Raw genomic sequence first — 18490 nt, 5'->3', positions numbered from 1 at the left:
GACAACCAAAATTTAGACTTATTGGTGTATGTATATTTTATAACTCGATCTAGCCATTACCACAATTTTGGAATTCTAGTCTCTTGACAAGTGAACTTTTGTTACATCATAATTTCCATAGTATGTCAATCTGTTTTGTCAAATGAATTATGTCCTTGTCACTAAGTCATGGTGGTTAATGATCTAAATGGGCCATTGTTATAGTAAAACGCCTTATGAATAACAAACCAAATATGATTTTGATGTTTATTTCAAAATGAAGATTAAAGAAAAGGTAAATGTTGAATGTTTGTTGTCAATGTATGAGGCACCAATTGATAACAAGAGGGCTTCTTTAATTTTATCTTATATCTTGTTCAAATTTTACATACACATTTTAACCTTCTCATTAATTTTATAGTAAAATAGATCTTGTCAATTTGATTAACATTAGAATAGTTTTCTATTAACTATAAGATACAAAAATGAACATGATAACATAGAAAAAATGTCAAAATATTATTAACTTATAAGTTTCCATGTGATCAGCTTACATATAAGATGATAAAAAACAACTAGCAAATAATAAAATTAAGTATATAATCTAAAAAGATTTTAAAATGATCTTCACTTAAATTAAATTAAATGAAGATGCTTCTAATTTTTTTAATAGTATTTGTAGATGTTTTGAAGCTATTCTATGTTCTTATTAATCAAATAGATTGTCCAATATTCACTTCTTTTATCATCTAGCTAATTACATCACTATTATAAAACTTTCAGACATCCTTTAAAAAAATTGAAACTGTACTTCAAACCTCCTTTTAAAGCCAAAATAATATATATGAAAAGCCTGATTTCAGAAAGCAGTGTCTGATGTCTGCTGACCTAATTTATTAATAAATAGTATCTGAAGTAAATCTGAAAACTGCTGTAAACAATGCTCTATATCATGAGGCAGCATAACTTATCCAGCATTAACCTCATAAAATCATACGAGTTTTTAACAATGAAAACATGGATAATAGAGATTCAAATGTTGTATCCCGAATAACTGTAGCTCTCGCGGAGCTGGGATTCTCTGTAGTAGAAATGGAATGATTAGATTAGAGGGGAACGTCCGGAAGAGGAACAGGGGTTGGAGTTGTAGGAGAGTAGACCAATATGCCATCTATGCGTTTCACCACTTCTTTATTTCTCTTTTCCCACCAGTTAGAAGGTATTTGGAGGCTTTCAATCAGTAAGTCAGAGTATTTGTTAACCAGAGCTGGATCTCTTCCCGATGGCTTAAAGGGTAGCTTGTTATTTCCTTGAAAGCCATCAAGTGCGTGCAAATAAACCTCCAAGTTGTGGAAGTTTGCAGGATTATGCATGTACTTCAGGAAAGGCGACCTGCTGCTATCTATACTAATCTCTACTCCCACATGAACATATGCCCAGGGAAGCCAGTGCAGAAGCCTTGTCAGCCATCCCAATTTTTCATTGAAAAAAACCCCTGGAACTTTTGGAACCAAGTCCTTGTGGTTTACCACACGCAGCACTTTGACTCCAATTTCTTCAATATGTTGGGCAAAAGCCAGATTTCCTACCCGCGGAGACGCGAAGGAAAACACTGTGACGGGAATTGAGGTCACACCATATTCACTCACCATGATTTGTTTTATGTCATATGCGCTGAGGGTTGCCAGTGCAGCTCCCAAGCTATGTCCGGTAAATGTTATGCTCAAATCTTCTTCTTTCTCCTTGTATTCCTTCACTAATCTGGTTATCTCACCCACTACAGTGTCCCTTGCACTAATCTTGCATCTAACAGAGTCGTCGTCGGTGGACGTATAACAACTGAGAAAACCCTTCTCTATCCTGACATCTGGATTTGAACCGGTTTGGATGTTGGACCATGTTGTAGCCTTTGATGCCATAACAGGAACCAATATGTCTCTGAGATTTTGCATCCATTCAAACGGAGTTTGCGTGCCTCTCCATGCAACAACTATGTCACGTCTTCCCAATCTCTTTATCTCATCTGGGTCAGTGCAAACTGCAATATAACCTATCCAGGCAACGCCTTCACTTGATTCCTCGCCAAAAATGGAGTCCAAAAGACTCGTATTGGCGTATATATATTTTGTAACTTGATATCCACGCCCACAATTTATAAACTCCAGTCTCTGGGCGAGTGAGCTTTTGCTGCGCTTACAATTCCCATAGTATGTGGAAGAGCGCATATTGTCAAATGAATCGTAGCATTGCTGTGCAAAATCACCATATCTGAGTATATCTGCTTTGAGAAGTGGGTTAATGGGATCGAGCAAGCCATTCCAATGGTTGGCACCCTGGATATCTCGCCACATATCAGAAACCTTTAATTGGTTTGGTTTGTCTACAACTTCGCCATTAGTTTTTTCATTTGCCTCCTTCCAATTGCCTAAAACTAATCGAGATGTTGCCATACTCTCGATACTTACACTTGTTAGAACACTTGCAGCTCTGGAGGAAAATAAAATAAAAACTTCTACTTTCTGGTTAATACTGAAATCTGAAATCTCTTGCTATCTGGTTAATACTGAAATTTCTGTTTGATGGCCTGATTCACAAATTTGCTTCGTTTCAAAAGTTTCAGGGCAGTGGATATAAATAGAGAATGGGATGGGATGATAGAAGAATTTGATGGCATTCGTGAGGCGTTCCCTTGACTTGGCATTTCCTTGACTTGGCCTCGTTTACTTTGTCCACCACAAATATTTGGAACACTAAAACTTAAAAAGTATTGGCTGTTAATAAAGGAGAACATTCCTAGGTTATCTTATGTGATGAGTTCCAATTAGGCAATCCCTAGAAGAAAAAAATATTACATGGTCAGTTCAGAAGGAAAAAATAGCAAATTACAACAACCAGTTGTAGGTGCCCACTAAAATGCTACAGCAGGCTGGGCAGCATTAAAACTCATCAAAGAACATATGCTCATCTATTTCGATCCCGTGGGAAGAAAAAGAATCTGATAGAGTAGCCAAACATCTGAGTTTTCAAATTTTTTTGATTATGGTGAGATGGAATGATCTGGATATTGTGTTGTGAGCACCGGAGGATTCTAAAAAGAAAGTTGCTTTCCAAGACCAAGGAAAGTAGAAAAGTGCAGGTAGGAAAGAACAAATCCATTTCATAGCAGTTTAACATGAGGATAAAATCAAAAGCAATGTTTGAAGGATTCACACCTTACCACAGAAAGGAGAACAAAGGGGTGGGCTGAAGACTTTTGACATGAAGAAGCTTTCAAATAGTAAATTGAGATTAGGATAGTCTTCGTTGGAAAAAGTATGATCCTATAATTTCCCAATATAATCAGATAAAACAAATATCAGACGGCTTAAATCACACACATTAAGTTTTAATTTTTAGATTTAAAAATATTAAATATTCAGAATTGATTGATATTCTCTAGACTTAATAAATTGCTTACTGTGTGATTTAAAACTGACCGATAAATACAGAAAAAACCAGCAAAGCTCCATAACATGTTAAAAAAATCTTTAACATACCATAGATATTGGGCTTATGCTTCACTTATTTTCTAGTAAATGCATGTTTTGAAGCCATTATATGTTCTTGTTATGCAAATGCAATCAGATCGCTTCTTTTTATCCTTTTCTCTTAAGAAATTAAAAACAGATTTGTCCAATATATTTTTATGACTCAAATCCAAAACAAAAGGATTTTATCTCATGTTTGATGTTATGCTACGCATCTTCTATGGATTTGCATTCGTGAAATGACCAGGTGAATAAAGGTAGGAATTCCATTTGCAACTTCTCTTGTATTTGTCAAAGCCGTGCATGTCGTGGGCTTCGTTACTTTGTCCGCTCATTCACGGCCGTGACAATCCTATCCTTGTCGACACGCCTGCAATTGCGTATAACAGTAAAATACAAAGTACGACAAATTCCCGTGAAGCTTCATGATGAAAGCTACTGGTTGAAGGCATTTTTGACTATTTAATGTAATTCAAATTTTCAGTATTAATTATTATAGTCTTATTGGAATGATAATACTGTAGTGAGCTGTCGGTACCGACGTGCAGGGGTAGATATGCTTCACCTCTGTGAACATCACCTAGATGCAATGAGTGCTAAGTGTACCATTCATTCTCATGAGAGATGGGTTCTTGTGAATAACTATTCATGAATCATGGGTCAATGAGTTTGACTCGAAAACTACACAGTTGAATCTTGATAGCAATATCACAATTTGATTTTTTGTGGAAAATGTCTCCTACTTATTACTTGATGGGGTAAAGGGGCTCTATAATGAATGGTTCATAAGGCACGACACTTGCTGAAGGTTTTGCAAATGGGGTTGCAAATTGAGTGGGTTTAACCTTGGAGGAAACTTCATGGTTAAGCACGCTCGAGTTGGAGTAGTACTAAGATGACTAACCCTCCAGGGAGGACCAATGCTTCACCTTTGTGGCCATCATCTAGATGCAATGAGTGCTAAGTGTACCATTCATTCTCATGAGAGATGGGTTCTTGTGAATCGCTACTCATGAATCATGGGTCAATGAGTTTGACTCGAAAACTACATAGTTGAATTGTGATAGCAATATCATGTAATATATTACATCTTTAATGTAAGCTATTTTTAAATATATTTTTAATTGTCAAAGTGAGTATATTTGATGTTTTCTTGAATGCTATTTTGGAGCTACCAACTCTTATTTAAATCTTGAAACAAAAATTAAGAAACAATAACTTTCAAAAATAACTGGCAACTCTTGCAAAGGCCTGTAAAAGATATTTTCCTAAAGTTTTAAATGTTATATGTGAAAATTTGTCCTATCTACTCTCAACAAAACTGACATTATTTCTTATTGTGAATGTATTAGCCTTAAAATTATTTCCATATGTAAATAATTTTAGACTAGTAATAAATTGCTTCATTTAAGATTTATGTGCTTTTAGTTTTAATTGGTGTCTGTACATCCAATAAATAAATATATGAAAAATTATTTAGAACTCATATCTAAATTTTTAAAATTTTATATAAATAAATAAACATATATATATATACATAAAAAAATATAAATTAATAATATTATTTTGGTTATCCTCATGCAATTTAATAAAATAAAAATTTGATAATAAAATAATGTTATTAATAATATAGTACAAATATTTATAATAATAAATAACAAAATAATAATAATAAATATATAAAGATTTATAAAATAATATTATAGTATAATTATAATATATTAATAATAATACAATAATTATAATACAATAATATAAGAATCATAATATTTATCTATATGACTCTAACCCTAACATAATCTTAAATATAATCATGCCTCCAATTGAATCTTAACATATTTTATCTAAGTCTAGCCTAACACCAACTTTAAACATAACTTTAACTTAACCATAGTCCAAACTTAATCTGGATTGTATTTAATATATCATATATTAATTACTATATAATTATAATATATCATATATTAATTACTATATAATTATAATATATTAATAATATAATAATTATAAGAATTCTATATAACACTAACCCTATGTTTATCTTAAATATAATCATATCTCTAATTGAACCTTAACATATTTAACCTAAGCCTAACCTAACACCAACTTTAATCATAACCCCAACTTAAACGTAATCCCATCCTATTACAATGATAATACCACTCTCATCACTCGTAACCTAATATTGTGCTTATATTTTTCTTGGGAATTTTATTTGCAGCCCTAAGGTTGAAATTGTTAAGTGTGCAATAGTAAATTAGAACAATTCAACAATTAGATTTCTAAATTTAAAAGGAGTGAACAAAAATTAATATTATATTAAATTAAACAACTATTATGTTAAAACTTTGTTGAGGATTTTTTTAATTTTTAGTCTAATTTTATTTGCATTAAATATATTAAAAAATGGATAGTAAAATTCCTTATTTGGATTCCAATACACTTGACACTTGTGACTTTATTGTTTTTTTAACGTAACTATTAAAATTCATATTTTAATTAATATCTTACATAGATATTTGTTTGTTTTTTATTGAAATAAATTGGTTTTACGTGGACCCGAAACCAAAAGGTTTACAAAAGCCAGCCATCAACTAAACAAACATGAACCATCAACAGAATAGGGGAGCACCCCAGAATAGTCAAGAAAGCAAAAGAGATGCAGACAAAAATGATAAAACAAAAGAAAAACACTCAATTAAGAGAGTGCACTAGATCCTTGTCCTTCTGGATGGAAATCTTGTTGATTTCCTCCAGTTCCTCCATAATGAATCTGGCAGTACTCTTGTTTTTGCTCCTTCTTTTGGTTCTAGAACTGGGACTAGTGGTTTTGTTGTCTGCAGCAACCATATCTTCACCTCCAAGGTCTTTCACCAGTTCACTGTGATAGGATCTGTAATCTGCAACCATGATATTGATATTTTCAAGCCCCTATATACTATTATTCATGGCTTCTTTTCTTATGTCGACCTGGTTGTTGAGGTTTTTCTTTATCTCCATCATAGACTATTCCACCTTTTCAATTCTTTTTTCATGATTGCATTTCATCACCTCGACGTCTTGGGAGAACTTATGGGTCATAATCATGAGTTTCTCAGATTTGCTGGGCTCGGGGGAGGTAGTGAAAATATCAATAATCTCTTTAACCCCCACTTTGAGGGTATCAATTTCTCACTCCACCCACTTCTAGCAGCACTTCTGGCTTCCAGTAGCTTCAATTACCAGGTTCATCAGATTACCAGTCCTTTGTATCCCATTGTTCTCTTCTTTGGCCATGGTCCACTATTTTTCTTTCAGGACGTTGATAGGAATGTTTAGCTTAATTTCCTGATCCGAATTCTTTGGACCATAATCCTTAACCGCAAGCTTCTTCTTCTTAGAAAGGGGCTCGACCTTAGAAATTAGGTTTTTTGTGGATTTATATTTGTTGGCTGCCCATCTAGGAGGATTCTTACTACTAAATGTCCCAAAGATGACCATCATCTCCCCTTCTTCCACAAGCTTATAATCAGGGTCATCAAAAGGAATGGCACCCCCACTATCCTCGAATTCCATTTCTGAGTGAGAGACATCCTAGATATTAGTCTGTTGGCCTTTCTCAGATAGGGAGGGCACAACTTCAAGGGACTTAGCATACTCTATGATGAGCACAATAAGCCCTTCATGGAGAACAAGATTGTTTGGATTCTCCAAATATTTTTCAAGGCTATTTTCTAAAGAGGAGGCCAGATAGAAAGGAGCATAAATGATTTTACCATGCCTAAAATGATTCAAAATGGTAAAATGATAGGAAAATATGTTGACTTATCTGCCATCGAGCGTAATATACCTCATGATAAAGGTTAGTGTAGGATCATGGGGGGCCAAAAAGTGGCAATGTGAAAAAAATAGCCTTCTCCACTTGCCTAATAATGCGAAAAATCCGTAGTGACTTTTTTCTTGGCCTGGGTGTCAGTACACCTTAGCATGGTAAAAACCTAAGCAAATAAGATATCCGATTTTTATAGGTAATTTTAAATTAAAAAATAAATTATATAATATATAATGTAATATAATAATATATTATATATTACATATTATATAATATATAATATATTATTATATTATATTTTTTTTTTGATTGGTAATTGGCCGAAGCCTGAATAGCTTTTGACTAGAACGATGAACCAGTGGGGACAAAGTAGGGGGGCCCATCCCCATTATATATCTTTGAATTATTATTATTATTGTGTTTGATTAGATTGACCCCATGACCTTCCCCATCCTATGGAAGGCCAAGAGTCACAACATAGAATTCCACTTCAGATGTCCCTATTGGGAATTGAACTTGGGTCTCCACAGTGAGAACCCAGTGTTTTAACCAGTTAAGCTCAACCCCTTGGACATATTATTATATTATATTATATATTATATAATACATAATATATAATATAATATTAGATTATAAAATATAATATTACATTATATTATATAATATATAATATAATAATTTATTATATAATATATTTTAATATTATATAACATAATATTATTTTAAAATAATTTAAGTATAAAAATCGGATATCCGATTTTCTGAGACAATATAAATGGACTGTGACAGCCCATGAGTTATTTTTAACCCACGGGCTGCGTGATATTTTAGAGTCCGATATTCGATTGTTTGACCCAAATATGCTAAAAAAATGCATTAAAAGGTAGGATTTTTATTGTTTTCAATCATTTTCATTCAAATTTTGTACCTTTTTTTAATTTTATTTATTTTTTCATTGAAAATATGGTTATTTTAAATCAAATACAAAACTATTCAAATTTATTGACTAAATTCAATTGTTTACATTCAATTAGCTTTAAAATGGGGGTTAACAATTAAAACATTGATCAACCACAACTGCAACAACCAAACCCTCCTGAACAAAACCCTCCTTTGCCAAAACCCCCCTCAATTTAGGATTTAATTTCACAAAAATTGAACCAATTGAGGGGGATTGCAAATGTTTATTGTAGGATCCCTCGCCTAAACCCAATGTTTGATCTCCTCATGTCGATCATAAAGAGTATAGAAACCATCACTAAGGAGCACATTGCCACTCTTTTGTGTCGAGATTCTATGAGGGAACAATATGTGGATGGCTTGTCCTATAAGGAGATCAAGGATCTTGAGATATCCAAAGCTGCTATTGCCGCATTGTTTGTGAATCCCCACAATAGTCAACCCATAGACCCCCAAAAAATAAAACTTTGTATTAAATGGTGCACAAATGATGGTATTGTGAATTTTTTTTGGGATCGTTGGTGGATGGTTTTTCACAAACCACCCAACAACAATCTTGATGTCCACTTGTACTTCATCAAAAAATTGTATGCTAAGTTTGTTTTAGGAAAACATGTGAACTAATTTGAAATCCAACCTTTCCAGGGTGTGGGTTTAGGTATGCCCCAAAATAGACCTGGGGCAGTCAGAGTAGTCTAGGGCCCATATGTCCCCCCTCCTTGTGTTGATCCCCCACCTCTGGTGCAGCATCCAGATATCATTTGTGAGGCAGCAACACGGACCATATCGGCTATTCACTCTTTGAGTAGCCTTTTGGTTTCTCAGGCTGGGTCAGTAGCTCAGCCTACTTTTGATGGTAGCGGTGCATCAGGTGGCATTGACACATCATCCTTGGCTCCACACATTTGCATTCCCCATAGTTATGTCATGTGTTGGCACATATGCTTGGGTCTAGTTCCACAGCCTGTTAATCCTCCTCTACACAGTGCACATTATGAGGTGCATGAGATGCACGATGCACTAGATGTTATGACACAAACTGGAGGATGCCCTAGAGAGTCCTCGCATGCTAGAGGAAAGGAGGCACCTTCATCATACATTGATGATGTAGTTGTAAGATTTGTATTTTCATAGTTCATTCTGTATTTTAAATGAATATTTATAATCTAGATAATATTAAGTACTAATTTTTATTTACATGGTTTATTTAACAATCGATGACCGAGGAGGAGTTGACACGAATCCAGGAGGGCACCTTGACGGCCATTTCATTTGGCCTTTATAGCTTTATGGTACATATATTATTGCACCTAGTCATTTGTATTTTATTGTACATACATGATCATCATTTATATTGGTATTAATTAGATTATGTAGTAACTTGCATGTATATCTTATTTTACTCTTGTAGGGCACAAGTAGCATGAGTGCGGGGCTGTGTGATTTATGATCTGGTAGTGCAGTTGGAGACAAGGGAAAGGTAATCGAATACAAATATGATTGAATGAATAGTTTAAATAACTTATAATGATTATACACGTCTAGACATAGATTGATAGTTTCATATACTTGTGTATATGTATAGAGAATTCTTGGCTTCACATCCTTGTTGACTGCACCCACTATACCTCAAGATGAAGAAGAAGAAGAGATGCCTCGAGTACATCTGTGTTTATTTTATTTTGTGTTTAGTAATATAATTTGTTATTATCAGTGACAATTATATGCTAACTTGTACCAATGTCATGTTTGTGAACATATGTAGGTTGTGTATGAAATATTGAAAACATACCTTCTCTACCGAAGACATACATCAAGAGTCTTGCAAAGATAAAGAGAAAACATGGAGATGAGGTAAACAAGAATAGTTCAATTATAGTTCATTTTTATGTTAACTTTTCGAATGTGAGTTATATAATATAACTAATCTTAATCATGGTTTGTTTTTTCTTGTGCGGGATTCTTCAGAGCCAAGTAGTGCAGCAAAGAAGATTGGTTTTGATGATCCATCAGTAGCTTATGATGTTATAGATATTTTTGGGATGCTTATATGTCTAGTTGGCATGTATATTTTGTATATGGACATACATTCACGTATATAGCTATACATTTTGTTTGAGTTGGCATTTATGTCATATTTGTGTAGGGACATACACTGGTAATCATTTGACATTTTTATATATACAGAAGTTGATATTTGATCATATAAATTATTTCTCATCTGTGCATGGTGTTATCATGGAAATATTTAATCTTCAATCCAATAATTAACAATGGTTAATAATAGTTATTTAATCAACAATACAATTCATTTCATTTCATCATAAGTGTTGTTTGTATAATGAACAATACAATTCATTTAATGAACAATACAATACAATATATTTAATGAAAAATACAATACAATTCATTATTACGCTATGCATGCTCCTAGTTCCCCCCCCCCCCCACTCGGTCGAATGCTTGGGGTCATACCCTACCGATATCGTCCCTTGAGCACCCTAAGTGCTCAAAATTCTCAAAATTTGATGGACCCTAACTTGGAATCCGTGGCACCTGTGAACAATACATTTTAACCTACAGGGCCATGAAAGGGGTCCCTACAAAATCCTATCTTGGTTTTTCAAGTTTCCCTATGGTTTTATTAGAGCAGCATTTTTTCAGTTGGCAAAAAAATCATCAGCCTCATTCAATCGAATATTGTCGCGTGGCCAATTTCTTGTTTTGCTCATTGTGATAATGAACCATTAGCTCTAACATGTCTAGTTACGTATTATTACCCTATGCATGCTGCTATTTTTCCCCCCCACTTAGTCAAACACTTGGGGTCATACCCTATCGTCGTTGTCCCTTGAGCACCCTAAGTGCTAAAAATTGTCAAACTTTGACGGGCCCTAACTCCGAATCCATGAAACCTCCAAACATTCCATTTGAACCTAAAGGACCTAGAGAAGGGTCCCTACAAAAGCCTATCTCTATTTTTCATGTTTCCCTATGGTTTTATTAGGGCAAAATTTTTTCGGTTGGCAAAAAAATTGTCAGTCTCATTCAATCGAATGTTGTTGCGTGGCCAATTTCTCATTCCCTCATTGTGATAATGAACCTTCAGCTCTGAAATTTCTAGTTAGGCATTATTACCCAATGCATTCTCCTATTTTGGCCCCCCACTCGATCAAATGCTTGGGGTCATACCCTACCGACGTCGATCCTTGAGCACCCTAAGTGCTAAAAATTGTCAAACTTTGACGAGCCCTAACTCAGAATCTGTGGCACCTATGAATGATCCGTTTGAACCTACGGGGCCACAAGAGGGGTCCCTATAAAATTCTATCTCATTTTTTCAATTTTTTCCCATGGTTTTAATAGGGAAGCATTTTTTCGGCTGGTGAAAAAATCGTCAGTCTCATGCAATCGAATGTTGTCGCATGGCCAATTTCTCATTCTGTTGGTCGTGTTAACGAACTGTCATCTCTAACATGTCTAGTTAGGCTTTATTACCTTATGCATGCTCCTATTTCCCACCCCAACATGATTGAACGCTTGGGGTCATACCCTACAGGCGTCATCACTTGAGCACCCTAAGTGCTAAAAATTGTCAAACTTTGACGGGCCCTAACTCGAAATCCATGGCACCTGTGAATGATCTGTTTGAATGTACAGTGCCATGAGAGGGATCTTTAGAAAAGGCTATATCTTTTTTTCAATTTTCCCTACGGTTTTATTAAGGAAGCATTTTTTCAGTTGGCAAAACAATCATCAGTCTCATTTAATCGAATGTTGTCGCGTGGCCAATTTCTCATTCTTCCCATCGTGATAATGAATCATCGGCTCCAAAATGTCCAGTTAAGCATTATTACCCTATGCACTCTCCTATTTTTACCCCCCCACTCAATCGAATGCTCGAGGTCATACCCTACCGGTGTTGTCCCTTGAGCACCCTAAGTGCTAAAAATTATCAAACTTTGACGGGCCCTAACTTGAAATCCGTGGCACTTGTGAATGATCCATTTGAACCTACGGGGCCACAAAAGAGGTCCCTACAAAATCCCATCTCGGTTTTTCTAGTTTCCCTACTATTTTATTAGGGCAACATTTTTTTGGTTGGCAAAAAAATTGTCAGTCTCATTCAATCGTATGTCATCGCATGGCCAATTTCTCCTTCTGTTCATCGTGATAATGAACCATTAGCTCCGACATGTCCAGTTAGGAATTATTACCCTATACATGCTCCTATTTTTCCCCGCCACTCAATCGAGCGCTTGAGGTCATACCCTACCAATGTCGTCCCTTGAGCACCCAAAGTGCTAAAAATTGTCAAAATTTGACAGGCGCTAACTTGAAATCTGTGGCACCTGTGAATGATCCTTTTGAGCCTACGGGGCCATGAGAGGGATCCCTACAAAATCTTGTTTTGGTTTTTTACGTTTTGCTAGGGTTTTATTAGGGCAGAATTTTTTCGGTTGGGGAAAAAATTGTCAGTCTCATTCAATCGAATATTGTCACGTGGCCAATTTCTCGTTCTACTCATTGTGATAACAAACCATTGGCTATGACATGTCTAGTTAGGCATTATTACCCCATGCATGCTCCTATTTTGGCCCACTGATCGAACGTTGGAGGTCATACCCTACCGATGTCTTGTCAAAATTTGACAGGCCCTAACCCAGAATTTGTGGTACCTGCGAACAATCTGTTTGAACCTATGAGGCCACGAGAGGGGTCTCTAGAAAATCCTATCTAGGTTTTTCAATCTTTCCTTTGGTTTTATTAGGGCAACCTTTTTCTAGTTGCCGAAACAATCATCACTCATTCAATCGAATGTTGTCGTGTGACCAAATTCTTATTTTGCTTGTCGTGATAATGAACTGTCAACTATGACATTTCTAGTTAGGAATTATTACCCTATGCATGCTCCTATTTTTACCCCCACTCAATTGAATGATCGAGTTCATACCCTACTAGCATTTTCCCTGGAGCACCCTAAGTGCTAAAACTTGTCAAACTTCGACGGGCCCTAACTCAGAAATCATGGCAACCACGAACAATCTGTTTGAACCTACAAGGACACAAGAGGAGTCCCTACAAAATCCTCTCTATTTTTCAATTTTCCCTATGGTTTTATTAGGGCAACATTTTTTTAGTTGGCGAAAAAACCATTAGTCTCATTCAATCAAATATTGTCGTGTGGCCAATCTCTTGTTCTGCTCGTCATGATAATGAACCATTGGCTCTGACATGTCTAGTTAGGCATTATTACCCTATGCATGCTCCTTTTTTTCCCCCCCACTCGGTCGAACGCTCGGGGTCATACCCTACCGGCGTTGTCCCTTGAGCACCCTAAGTGCTAAAAATTGTCAAGCTTTGACGAGCCCTAACTCTGAATTCATGAAACCTGCAAACAATCCATTTGAACCTACGGGGCCATGAGCAGGGTCCCTACAAAAACCTATCTCTATTTTTCATGTTTCCCTACGGTTTTATTAGGGCAACATTTTTTCGGTTGGCAAAAAAATCATCACTCATTCAATTGAATATTGTCGCCTGGCCAATTTATCATTCTCCTCATTGTGATAATGAACCGTTGGCTTTGACATTTCTAGTTAGGCATTTTTATCCAATGCATGCTCCTATTTTGGCCCCCCACTTGATCAAGCGCTCGGGGTCATACCCTATCGGCGCCATCCCTTGAGCCCAATAACTGCTAAAAATTATCAAACTTTGACGGGCCCTAACTCAGAATCTGTGGCACCTATGAATAATTCGTTTGAACCTATGGGGCCACAAGAGGGGTCAATACAAATTCCTATCTCATTTTTTCAATTTTTCCCACAATTTTAATAGGGAAACAATTTTTCGGTTGGCAAAAAAATAATCAGTCTCATTCAATCGAACATTGTCACGTGGCCAATTTCTCATTCTGCTAGTCGTGGTAACGAACCATCGGCTCTGACATGTCTAGTTAGGCATTATTAAATTATGCATACTCATATTCCCCCCCCCCCCCCCCACATGATCGAATTCTTGGGGTCATACCCTACAGGCGTCATCCCTTGAGCATCCTAAGTGCTAAAAATTATCAAACTTTGATGGGCCCTAACTCGGAATCCGTGGCACCTGTGAATGATCTATTTGAATGTATGGTGTCATGAGAGGGATCCTTACAAAATCCTATCTCTTTTTTTCAATCTTCCCTACGGTTTTATTAGGGAACCATTTTTTTGGTTGGAAAAAAAATCGTCAGTCTTATTTAATTGAATGTTGTCGCATGGCCAATTTCTCATTCTTCTTGTCGTGATAATGAACCGTCTACTCCAAAATGTCTAGTTAGGAATTATTACCTTATGCATGCTCCTATTTTGCCCCTCCACTCGATCGAACGCTTGAGGTCATACCCTACCAGAGTCGTCCTTTGAGCACCCTAAGTGCTAAAAATTGTCAAACTTTGACAGGCCCTAACTGGGAAACTGTGGCACCTGTGAATGATATATTTGATCCTATGAGGCCAAGAGAGCTGTCCCTACAAAATCCTATCTCAGTTTTTCAAGTTTCCCTACGGTTTTATTAGGGCAGCATTTTTTTAGTTGGCAAAAAAATTGTCAATCTCATTCAATCGAGTGTTGTCGCATGGACAATTTGTTGTTCTTCTCATCGTGATAATGAATCGTCGGCTCTGAAATGTCCAATTTGGCATTATTACCCTATGCATGCTCCTATTTTTTCCCCCCACTTGATCGAACGCTCGAGGTCATACCCTTCGTGTGTCGTCCCTTAAGCACCCAAAGTGCTAAAAATTGTGAAACTTTGATGGGCGCTAACTTTGAATCTGTGGCACCTATGAATGATCTGTTTGAACCTATGAGCCACGAGAGGGATCTCTACAAAAGCCTATCTGATTTTTGCAAGTTTCTATATGGTTTTATTAGGGCAGAATTTTTTGGTTGGCAAAAAAATCGTCGGTCTCATTCAATTGAATGTTGTCTTGTGGCCAATTTATCATTCTACTCATTGTGATAACAAACCATCAGCTATTACATGTCTAGTTAGATATTATTACCCTATGCATCCTCCTATTTTGGCCCCCCGATCGAACGCTCGAGGTCATACCCTTCCAACATCTTGTCCAACTTTGACGAGCGCTAACTCAAAATCTGTGGCACCTACAAACAATCTATTTGAAGCTACGGGGTCATGAGAGGGGTCCCTCAAAAAACTATCTTTGTTTTTCAATTTTCCCTACAATTTTTTTAGGGCAATATTTTTTCGGTTGGCGAAACAATCGTCAGTCTCATTTAGTCGAATGTTGTTGTGTGGCCAATTTCTCTTTCTGCTTGTCATGATAATGAATCATCGGCTTCAAAATGTCTAGTTAGGCATTATTACCCTATTCATTCTCCTATTTCCCCCCCCCACTCGATCTAGCGATTGAGGTCATACCCTACTGGCATCGTCCCTTGATCACCCTAAGTGCTAAAAATTGTCAAACTTCAACAGGGCTTAACTCGGAATCTGTGGTATCTGCGAATGATCTGTTTGAACCTAATAGTACATGAGGGGGGTCCCTAAAAAATCTTATCTCTATTTTTCAAGTTTCCCTACGGTTTTATTAGGGAAGCATTTTTTTGGTTTGCAAAACAATCGTCAGTCTCATTCAATCGAATGTTGTCACGTGGCCAATTATTCATTCTGGGCATCGTGATAATGAACCTTCTACTCTGACATTCACAGTTAGGCATTATTACTCTATTGATTCTCCTATTCCCCTCCCCCCCCCACTCGGTCAAACGATCGAGGTCATACCCTACTGGCGTCGTCCCTTGAGCACCCTCAGTGCTAAAAATTGTCAAACTTTGATGGGCCCTAACTTGGAATCTGTGGCACCTCCAAATGATCCATTTGAACCTATGATGCCATGACAGGGGTCCCTACAAAATCCTATCTCAATTTTTCAATTTTCCCTATGGTTTCATTAGGGCAACATTTTTTTTGTTGGCAAAAAAATTCTCAGTCCCATTCAATGAAAAATATAGATAAACAAGTGTTACACTATAGACACATGATCATCAATATTTCCATGTATTGTATACACATAATTACTATTACACTTGCATGTGACATCCATGAAGGAATATGCAAACATGATTTTTTTCATTATCAATACAACTACACCAATGTACTCATGTACAGATACATTGTATATCATCATAACAAAGTTACATCAATTCAAATCCATATACAAATACAACATCCCACTTCATCTGCACTAGACATCCTCATGTCCTAAGAGAAAACCTTACGTACAACAATGCCTGCATATAAATGAAGACCAAAATAAACAACCTTTTTATGCGGAATGAATGTGCTACAAGAAACAAATTATAACACTTAATACAAATTATTTTGTCAAATTATAAATAGATCATTTGGAAATTTTTTAAGAGGCACAAGATTTTATAATTATGAAACTTACCAGTTTCTCTGCAAAGTATACAAGCATAACTTTGAAGAAAGACGCATGTTGATTAAAGCCCTTCTCACTGGATTTCTCTGCATGGTTGAAGATGATGGTAGATATTGTCATTTCTAAATAGAAATACACTCACTTGACTTAGTGTTTATGTACAAAATTTAATTCATTAATGCACAAAGGAATATGTACCATCACCAAGAGTAAACTAGTCAATGGCAAAAGATCTAGCATGAACCTATATTTTTAAGAATTCTTAGTCTACACATAAAATGCATGGATGAACATAAAGGATTTATGATAATCACTTCAACTGAAATACATGATAATAAATGAGAAGGTGGGATTATATACCATAAAAATACATCCCTTTGAATTATATCAAGAGAACCCACTATGTTGACGCAAAAATCATAATGCGATACTATTGTATATCATCAAAAAAGACCTATGTGAGCATAAAGGTTTTGCGATAATTATATCATTAAAAAATTGTCAAATAGTGTTGTCTAATAATAAAAATTGTAAATCTCATCAAATGCATGATAATAAATCGTGTTGCAAAAATACGTCCCTTCCAATTATATCGAGTGTACCTGCTATGTGCATGCAAAAACCGTGTTGTCAAAAAGCAACGTTTATTAATAGACCTGCATTTTGAACACATCCTTAATAGACACGTAACAAACTTGAACGTTAAGGTTTAATGATTATTGTTTGAAATGAAATGCATGATAAAAGAAGTAAGGCACCATTAAAGATCTACTACTCAAGTATGCCTAAAGGGTCATCTCTTTGCTTAAGAGTATCTAGTATTGCTTCATGATCAACAATAGTCACTGTCGACAGGTCTTTGGTCTTCGGTTTTTATTTATGCTTCCACAAATTGATATTTGTAGCTATAATAAGGTGTGAATACATTAGAATGGTTCTGTGTCTCTCATAGTCTTCAAATGTAGGTATGCTTTTCTTTCTAATAATGTATGCTCGCAACCAAGCTCCCACAACAACAACTGAACCTATAGGATATGTGAACCCATCATCATCTATCACTGGTTGTGTTAGCTTCTATTTTCCCTGTACACATCGTGCCAACCAATATTATGATCTCTCTTGATTCCCTTGTGGTGCAACAACTACAAAAACATGTCTTGGTTATACAAGATCTGATAGACGGTCATACTCAAGTGAACTTTCAATGTCATCATTTGACAAGGATATTGTTTGAGATAAAGGAGTTAGATATTGGGGAACCCATGTATCAACCCACTCTCTTGACTTGCACTGATCCTAATCATACTGAACACAACTCTGACAAAAACAAGTCAACGCTCGTGTCCAAATGGTCCATCTACTTGCATCTGAGCTAAGAAATGAATGCATCTTTGAATAATCTTTAATTGTTTGACATTCTAATCTGTATCCCACTGTGCTCTCCTAAACCAACCAAAAGAATTTGGTCACTGCTGAATCAAGAGTACCTCCAAGTGACAAGGTTGAACTACACTGATCAACAATAGAATGTGCATCAGAGAAATTTGCACCTAAAATCCTCAATTGCTCCTTAACAAGATCTCTCTTAAAACATGCACCTGCTCCATCATGCTCCCCCTTCCCATGCCCTGCATAAAAAAAATACCAAATATGAGGTATATGCCTCTCTAAATGCATTCTACTCAACCAATAAAACATATGAGTATTCTTGAATTGACCTGTACGGTTATCTGACCATATGATATGTCGATCAAT

At 35.9% G+C, this 18490-nt stretch overlaps 1 protein-coding gene across 1 annotated transcript; it reads right to left on the bottom strand.

Moving 5' to 3' along the window:
• Positions 1 to 820: 820 nt before the first annotated feature.
• LOC131033527 (phospholipase A1-Igamma3, chloroplastic-like) lies at positions 821 to 3186 on the bottom strand. The gene has a single exon (XM_057964762.2). The coding sequence runs from the start codon at positions 2427 to 2429 to the stop codon at positions 1086 to 1088; it is 1344 nt and encodes a 447-aa protein (XP_057820745.2). The 5' UTR covers positions 2430 to 3186; the 3' UTR covers positions 821 to 1085.
• Between the last annotated feature and the right edge of the window lie 15304 nt (positions 3187 to 18490).

The sequence above is a fragment of the Cryptomeria japonica genome, chromosome 9 (assembly GCF_030272615.1).
Source record: "Cryptomeria japonica chromosome 9, Sugi_1.0, whole genome shotgun sequence".
Lineage (NCBI taxonomy): Eukaryota > Viridiplantae > Streptophyta > Pinopsida > Cupressales > Cupressaceae > Cryptomeria > Cryptomeria japonica.
The sequence above is the reverse complement of the archived record's forward strand: the minus strand, read 5'-3'. Positions and strand labels throughout refer to the sequence as shown.

Excerpts from the sequence above, each read along its gene's own strand:
- LOC131033527 (XM_057964762.2), bottom strand. The coding sequence starts at position 2,429 with ATGGCAACATCTCGATTAGTTTTAGGCAATTGGAAGGAGGCAAATGAA.